This window comes from Galeopterus variegatus, unplaced genomic scaffold, assembly GCF_000696425.1.
Source record: "Galeopterus variegatus unplaced genomic scaffold, G_variegatus-3.0.2 Scaffold8981, whole genome shotgun sequence".
In the NCBI taxonomy this organism is placed as follows: Eukaryota; Metazoa; Chordata; class Mammalia; order Dermoptera; family Cynocephalidae; genus Galeopterus; species Galeopterus variegatus.
In genome coordinates this window covers 42,691-51,201 of record NW_007735092.1, presented here as the reverse complement: position 1 = coordinate 51,201, position 8,511 = coordinate 42,691, and the positions used below count along the sequence as shown (strand labels likewise).

The following is an 8,511-nucleotide window of genomic DNA, read 5'->3' as shown; positions in this document are numbered from 1 at the left end:
CCCCTGGACCGATGGGCCTGGAGGGAGGCGTTGGCTTCCTTGCTCCTCTTTGCTGCTGCTTAGCCATTCTCCCTCCCTCCTCCCATGTCATCAGACACTACACCTCCTTGTGGCTGTCACCTACTGATCCCCAGCTCACCCCCCTCAGTCCTTGAAAAGCACAGCTTCTGTCATGCTATCACTGGCTCCAACACCTGTTTTAATTCTTAGTGATTTCAATCCCATGTGCATGACCCTTCCAGCACTCCGACCTTTCATTGCTTTGACCTCCTCCACTCCATCAGTACCGCTCCTGCCACAGGCATGCCTTGTAACCCACAAAAACAGTTCCAAACAGTGTCCCATTCTCTGATCACTTTTTTTTTTTAGGTCATTTCCTCTATTGCCCTATTCCACCAATCTGTCAACCCCACTGGGATATACATGTTCTTGTTTCTGCCACCTTCTCTCTGTCCCGTCCATCCATGTGTTCCTCCCATACATCCTCAACTAATTTCCCCCTTTCTTACATTATTGCTCTCATCTGGTACACACTGAAGTGAAAGGTGAATTGCAAGCCATGGAGCAGACATGTCACTGATTGCAGCGCAGTGGGGGCGACCAGGAGGGAGTCAGGGCCCTCCCCAAATACGGGTCTCATTACATAATCTCTACAGCTCTGATTCAGTGTCAAGACCATCACTGAGATGTGTATAGCTCCAACAGAGGTGAAAGTTGTCTCTTTCATGTGGCTGTCTACGCTCGCTGACCTCAGAGCTCCATATGCCCTCCCAGGAAAGGCTGTTTCCTTTGGGGCTACTTGAGCCACACCGGGTTGTGTTCTTGTCCCTTATTGCTGGTTTATCATGAACCACAAGGAGGAAAATATACAAATCAAATTAGAAAAATGCAGCATTGACGTAAGCCTTGTTTCCTGGCTTCTCCTAGGATGCAGAGTAATTGCTGCAGTGCAGGGAAAATCTCATTTGTGGGGTTCCTCCCCCAGCACAGTTTTCTGGTTTTTGTAGACATTATTCAGTAATGTTCAGGAAATCATACATAACTAAATTTTTATTTTAAAAACACATCAGACACTGGATATTTGGAAATATTAATCCCTGTTGATTTGAACACAGCTTACTGTGAGCCCGTGACAATGTGGTATGCTCAGAGCTAGCTATAGTATACGTTTTCCCCTCACCCTTTCTTAACAATTTTAAATGAAATTTTATACGGCCAGGCTGAAGAATTTGGCTTATAAAAGGAAAATTTTACTTCAAATTTGCTGTGCTAATGAATAATATTATGGTAAAGGTTGAAATTATATAGTATGGGTATCCTCTTTCACAATTTTTTTTAGTATTTGGGACTACATTCTGAAGCTGGATTTATACCTAAAATTGTGATGTGCATAAAGTAGGGAGAAACTGAGGCTGTAGAATAGGTAGATTATTTAGGGTTCTCCCAGACTCCCATAGTGCAGGACCGCCTAATCATTCAACTATAAAACTACTTTATAGGTACAGATCTAGGAAACTCATTTACCCTGAAAAATAAGTGACTAAAAAGGCCTTGCTGTATAGTGTTTCTAGGATGGATGAGCATGCAGCAGGAGGAGACAAAAATGCATTTCTAATTAGGGAATTTCAGGCAAAGTCTAGTAACTTGATATTTTGGGCACCCCTGAAATCACATTGCAGGAATGGTTGCCTGCGCTTGTGTGCAAAACCAGCCCTGATGTTCAAAAACCCAGTGTTGTCTCACCATTTATTCCTCTAACAAATATTTATTGAGCCTCTGCTATGTATCAGGCAGTGTGTGTGGTGGAAGGTACACTGGATCTGGAGTGAGAAGACCTAGGTGTAAGTGCTACTTCGACCAGTTACTAATTATGAGATGCTGCAAAAAATAATTTCAACTCTTTGAGCCTCACCCTTTATATCTGTAAAATGGTGTAAGTGCAAATTTAAAAATGCATGTCCGAGCACAGTGCATGGCACTTAGGAGATTCCCCGTAGACGTTACCTTCCTTCTCTTCTGTATTACAAACATTGTGAGTCAGAAATAAGCATTTATGGAATGCCTTCATGCTTCATATACAAAGTGAGTATTTGTGCTCTCGTTCTACACGTGAGAAAATGAAGTTGCAAGACGTCTGAGGGGTTAGGCAAGTCACCTGTGATCGATCTTGTGGCAGGTGGAGGCAGCGTTTGAGCTCGGTTCTGCCGGCCTTTCACGCGGTGCTTTTCCCATTGTGACATGCTGCCGCCTGACACAAAACCTGCCTTTCTGCAGCTTATGGTCCGGTGTTTTTCCATTTGGCTGTGCATGTGGCACACTCAGAAAATGCCGTGTTATGCGACTGACAGTAGGGAGAACCCTTTTGCGTGGCAACCCTGGGGATGTGGTGAGAAGGAGAGAGGAGACGGCTTCTCCTTCCGTCCGTGCCCTGCCGTAGAGGCGTGGCGCCCCTCTCCGCCTGCCTGGGGAGCATAGGACCCATCTCATCGCGCCCTTCAGCCCCGTTCTCCTCAGTCACCACTGGACTCAGTCACCACTGGCTTCCGATCCCCGTGTGGCTCTACAATTCTTACTCCTCTAGAGGGGGTGCTGGTTTCTCTCTCATTCCCCCTGGACCGATGGGCCTGGAGGGAGGCGTTGGCTTCCTTGCTCCTCTTTGCTGCTGCTTGGCCATTCTCCCGCCCACCTCCCATGTCATCAGACACTACACCTCCTTGTGGCTGTCACCTACTGATCCCCAGCTCACCCCCCTCAGTCCTTGAAAAGCACAGCTTCTGTCGTGCTATCACTGGCTCCAACACCTGTTTTAATTCTTAGTGATTTCAATCCCGTGTGCATGACCCTTCCAGCACTCCGACCTTTCACTGCTTTGACCTCCTCCACTCCATCAGTACCGCTCCTGCCATAGGCATGCCTTGACCTTGTCATTACATGTAATTGTAACCCACAAAAACAGTTGCAAACAGTGTCCCATTCTCTGATCCCTTTTTTTTTTTTTTTTTTAGGTCATTTCCTCTATTGCCCTGTTCCACCAATCTGTCACCCCCACTGGGATATACATGTTCTTGTTTCTGCCACCTTCTCTCTGTCCTATCCATCCATGTGTTCCTCCCATACATCCTCAACTAATTTCCCCCTTTCTTACATTATTGCTCTCATCCGGCAAAACCCCAGGCCTGGTCAAATCCAACTTTCTGCCTTTTCTGGCTTATCCCTGGGCAGTGGACGGCACTGGAGGAAGCTGGAGGAAACACGCAGCCGGGACGCCTGCTTCCGTTTTAAAGGTGTGCGCTCTGGAGTGAGCAGATCTCTTGTGCTTCCCAGTGACCGACTCAGCCCCTCGGCTCCGACGGGTCTACCTTCCACTTCCTCCTCCAACGCCAGCACCTTTTCCTGTCTGCTCACGTTCATGGAACACTGAAGGCAACGTCGTGAGCATCCACCTTCATTTCTGCCCCCACGTCTCATCGCATTAAATCCCGTCAGCTCTGTCTTCTTGATACAGCTGTCATTCAGCATCGGAGCACCTGTCACTGTCGCTGCTCCTGCCCCTACGCCGTGCCCTGACTCCCTGCTTCTGACCTTGGCCCTCTGCAGCATGTTCTCAACAGAGTAGCCAGAGTTATCCTGCAAGACCATAAATTACATGTGTTACTTCTCTCGTTCAAGCCTTTAGATGGTTCCTTTTTCACTCAGCAAAAGCCCGAGTCATTTTCGTGGACTGTCAGCTTTACGGCATTTATTTTTCTAGCTTCTTCTCACTTTTTCTTCCCTTCCTCTCTCTACTGTGGCTACACTGGCCCTCGCTGAAGTTCTACAGACATGCTGGGCAGACTCTCAGCCCAGAGCGTTTGCACCTGCTATGTCTTCTGACTTCCTCCAGACCTCTACGGCCACCCTCTGTGTTCCTTCACATCTTTGCTCATGTTCCACCTTCTTCGTGAAGCTTTCCCTTTTAGGTTTTAACTTGTCCCTGCCCCCTCCCATCTTCCTCAGCGTTCTCTGTTCTTCCTTGCCTTACTTTTCTCCATTGCATCTGTCATCATCTGACCTACTAGACCAAGATTTGTTTATTATCTGGCTGTTCCCCTGTGATGTGAGCTCCACGAAGGCAGGAATTTTGGTCTTTGTTTATGGATTGTGCTCTTGCTGCCTAGAAGAGCTCCTGGCCTGCTGTAATGCTTGATGAATATAGGTTGGATAAGTGACAGAGTGACAGACCTGATGAGAGCTCTCCTTGTGGGGAGCCTTTGTCCTCGGCCAGTTCTGTATGTCCCACTAGAGGGTGCTAGATGGGATGGGGTTCTTGGCTACTTTCTTCATTTGTGGGTGGGAGTAGCAAGGGGCAGAGGTTTTGTGTGAGTCCCAGGTCCTACCTCCTTCATAATGGTCTCCCTGACCCTCCAGTCCACTGTGAACTCTTTCTTCTTTGCCAGGACTTGCCCAGTCCTTACTGTCTCAACCCAGCACCAGGTACTGGGTATCTAAGTCTCTGCATTGCTAATTTTGTGTGTGTGTGTGTGTGTGTGTGTGCGTGCGTGCTTGCACACACACTCACATGCAGTGTCTCCCTGCTACCAGGTACTGGGTATCTAAGTCTCTGCATTGCTAATTTTGTGTGTGTGTGTGTGTGTGTGTGCGTGCGTGCTTGCACACACACTCACATGCAGTGTCTCCCTGCTGGGATCATTAGCCCCTGTGGGGCATGGATGGGACTGCACATGACTTTCTGACCATTGCTCATGACACCTAGCACAGGGCTCCATGTGGAGCAGACCGCAGAATGTGGTTGGTTGAACTAATGATCGAATGATTTGCAGTGGGGGTGAGTGTTAAGAGCTGTATAAATAAGGTAGAGATGGAGATGCCATTTAAAAACTTTTCTTCTTCAAATGTTTCTGAGTGGCTTCCGTCCTTTGTCCTTTCCTTAGGAGACCAAAAAGAAGACTGTCCATGCAAAATATTGCAGCAGGTTTGTGCACACTCCCTGGAAGGATGGGAGCTTGGTCCACATCAGCATTACCAAGGAGAAATGCAGATGGTACAGTGACAGAGTCCATGTGGTCCTGGCTCAGATCCAAAGGAGGTTGGTGTATTTGCAGGAGGGTACAAGTGGTCTAGTCTCTCTCGAAATTAAAATCTGCTTGATCTTTTGGTAAAAGCTCAACCAGGAGAAATGGCTAGTAAACATTGTTAAGTCAAGGTTGCCATCTGATGGTTTGCTGACAACAAACATTTGCTGATGGTCTTGTGAACAACAAAGGGGGATGTTTGGATTCAGTTTCCAAACTGCCTTGATGCCCGTGCAGATTCTTAAAAAGAGTGTACAAAGATGTAGTTATCACACTGGTTACACACCACTGTCAGAGGCTCAGGAATGCTTCTGCTCCTGCCTTGTGTTTTTTGTGGTATATTGCAGATGGTATTACACCTGAGCTGAGCGCTCTTGAATAGTAGTATATCTCAAGGCAACTGTTAACAATGTTGTGAAATATCTGAATACAGTGGAATTATATATATTTTAGAATTCAGCTAAAAAGAACTTCATGCAATCCCTCTCAACCGTGCTGGGTCCTTAAAATCAGGTAATGCTCATGAATCTGGTGTGCTGATGCCGTAACCTCAGGGTCAGCCCCATGGAGATGATCTACCTTAACGTCTTCACCCCCTAGATGCTGGGGGACAGTTTTAAACCATGAAGACTAAATTCACTTAGGTGCATGAGCTCTGAGGCAAGATAGAGCTGGATGCTAGGCCCAGCTCTGGCATTTGGTGTGTGATCCTGAGCAGGTCAGTTAATGTCTCTGTGCATCCATTTTCTCATTTATAAAGTGAGAATAATAATGCCACTTACATATATGTTCTATGGATTACATCAGATACTAAATCCAACGAGCTTAAGCTAGTACCAGCCTGAGATAGCCATTTGAAAGTAAGAGCTCCCTCCCTCCTTCTCTGCTATGAAGCCACAAGCTGCAGACATCCATCTGCCTCTGTATTTGCCCCCAGAGCCCCAGCCTTTCAAAGCCCAGGTGGCAATGGGCTACTTGAAACAAGCAGCCCCTGTGTCTGGAGTCTTCTCTGCTAATGGTTTTGGAGCTAACGGGATGGGAGAGTGGTTTGGGTTTCGAATCTGGGAGAGAGGATGCAGCTTGGAGCACAGCACCTGACAGCTGCTGGGCCCACTTGTCTCCTCCCACCGGAGGTCAAGGATTGTTTGGAAATTTTCTCTCCTTTTCTATTACTTTGTGACGAACTGGCATCATCTCTCCCTTAAATGTTTGATAGAATTCAACATTGAAGCCTCCTAAGCCTGGAGTTTTCTTCCTTGTGGGAGGGTTTTTAACTATGCGTTCAACTTCTTTAAACGCTCACAGAGCTGATATTGGTAGTTTATGTCATCTTTATTTTCTAATCAGTCTGGTTAGAGTTTATTCATTTTATTGATCTTTTCAAAGAACCAGCTTTTGGTTCCATTATTGTTGGTTTTTTTCCTGTAGGGTTTTCTGCTTTCTATGTCATGGGTCTCACCTCTTTATTTCCTTCTTTCTCCTTACTTTGGGTTTAAGTTTCTTAAGATGGAAGCTCAGATCACTGATTTGAGACCTTTATTTCTTTGTATTAGAAGCATTCGATTTTATAAATTTCCCTCTGAGTGTTTCTTTGGCTGCCTCTCACAAATTTTGATATGTTGTATTGCATTTTCAATCACTTCAGAATATTTTCCAATTTTCCCTGTCATTTCTTGTTTGACCAAAAGGTTATTTAAAAATTTACTGTTTACTTCTCAAATATTTGTGGATTTTTCTGGTAGCTTTTTGTTACTTATTTCCATTTTCATTTCACTGGGGACAGAGAAATACTGTATGATTTCAATTTGTATAAACCTGTTTTGGGACCCAGAATATGAAAAAAAAATTCTGCTTTTGTTGGATGGAGTGTACTATAAATACCAATTAGCTCACGTTGCTTCGTAATGTTGCTCAAGCCTGCCCGATTAGTACTGATTTTCTCTTTAATTGTTCTATAAATCCTTGTGAAAAGAGTGTTGAGATCCAACTGTCATTTTGAATTTGTCCTGTTGTCCTTTCAGTCCTGTCAGTTTTTTCTTCATGTATTTTGAAGCTCTGTTAGTAGGTGCATGCACATTTAAGATTTTTATGTTCTCTTGTTGAATTGACTCCTTTGTAATTATGAAATGTTCCTTTTTATCTCTGGTAATATTCCTTGTTGTGAAATATACTGTGTCTGATATCAATATAGCCACTCCAGCTTACTTTTGATTATTGTCTACATGGTTTATCTTTTTTTTTTGTCCTTTACCTTTACCTATCTGTGTCTTATATTTTAATTGGTTTCTTTTGGGCCAGCCTGGTGGCGCACTGCTACAGTGCGCCGCTTGGGAGCGCGGCGGCGCTCCCGCCGAGGGGTCCGATCCCACATACAGACTGGTTCCCGCTCACTGGCTGAGCGAGGTGCGGGCGCAGCACCGAGGTTTGCGATCCCGTTGCCAGTCCCGGTCCCGTGCAGGCGCGACACTGAGGGTTGCGATTCGTGGCCGGACACGAAAAAAGACAAAAAGGAAAAAATAAATAAATAAATTGGTTTCTTTTTTTTAAGAGTTAATATATTTAATACATAACAGTAAATATCTGAATTGAAAAATTGGCAAATGACACAAAAAGGCAATTTACAATACGGGAATAATAAGTGGTTCATAAAATCTTGGGAAATGTTTGTTCTTACTGGAAAGTAGAGAAATACAAAATAAAACAGTAATGAGATGCCTTTTCAAATAAATACATATACTCCATTATAACATTCAATGTTGGTAAAACTTATAGAGAAATAGACTCTCCCATACATAGCTGGTAGGAGCATAAATAAGCACAGCCTTTGATCCAGAAACACCTCTTCTAGGGATCTAGCATAAGAAAATGAATCAAAGGGCCAACCCCGTGGCGCACTCGGGAGAGTGCAGCGCTGGGAGCACAAGCGGCGCTCCCGCCACAGGTTCGGATCCTGTATAGAAATGGCCAGTGCGCTCACTGGCTGAGCGCGGTGCGGGCGACACCAAGCCAAGGGTTGCGATCCCCTTACTGGTCACAAAAAGGACAAAAAAAAAATGAATCAAAGATGTACACAAAAATTTAGTTATAAGGGCATTTATTATAGTACTGTTTATAAGAGAAAAAGTTGGTAATAATGTAAGGATTAACAATAAAAATTTGTTAATAAATTAAGTTTTACCCATATAATAGAATATGATACAGTCAGCAAAAATTGTGGTATAGACTTGTGTTTGACATACAAGTACGTACACATGATGATATTTAGTAAAAAAGCATATTGCCAAACATCAATATACACATAAAACTTTATGAGCATCTATACATTGACAAATGTCTGGAAGAATGTTAACAATATTATTAACTGGTTATTTTTTAAACATATCTCATGATTGTCTTAATATGACCATTGATTATTTCTGGACAATGAGAATTCAAGAGA

At 44.4% G+C, this 8,511-nt stretch overlaps 1 protein-coding gene across 1 annotated transcript in view; it reads left to right on the top strand.

Moving 5' to 3' along the window:
- LOC103608921 (von Willebrand factor A domain-containing protein 3B-like) overlaps window positions 1-8,511 on the top strand; it is a 51,867-nt gene that overhangs the window by 26,351 nt on the left and 17,005 nt on the right. The window contains exon 4 of the mRNA XM_008593309.1: window positions 4,932-5,086. Within this exon, the coding sequence (XP_008591531.1) occupies window positions 4,932-5,086 (155 nt within the window). The remainder of the gene's footprint in view (window positions 1-4,931; window positions 5,087-8,511) is intronic.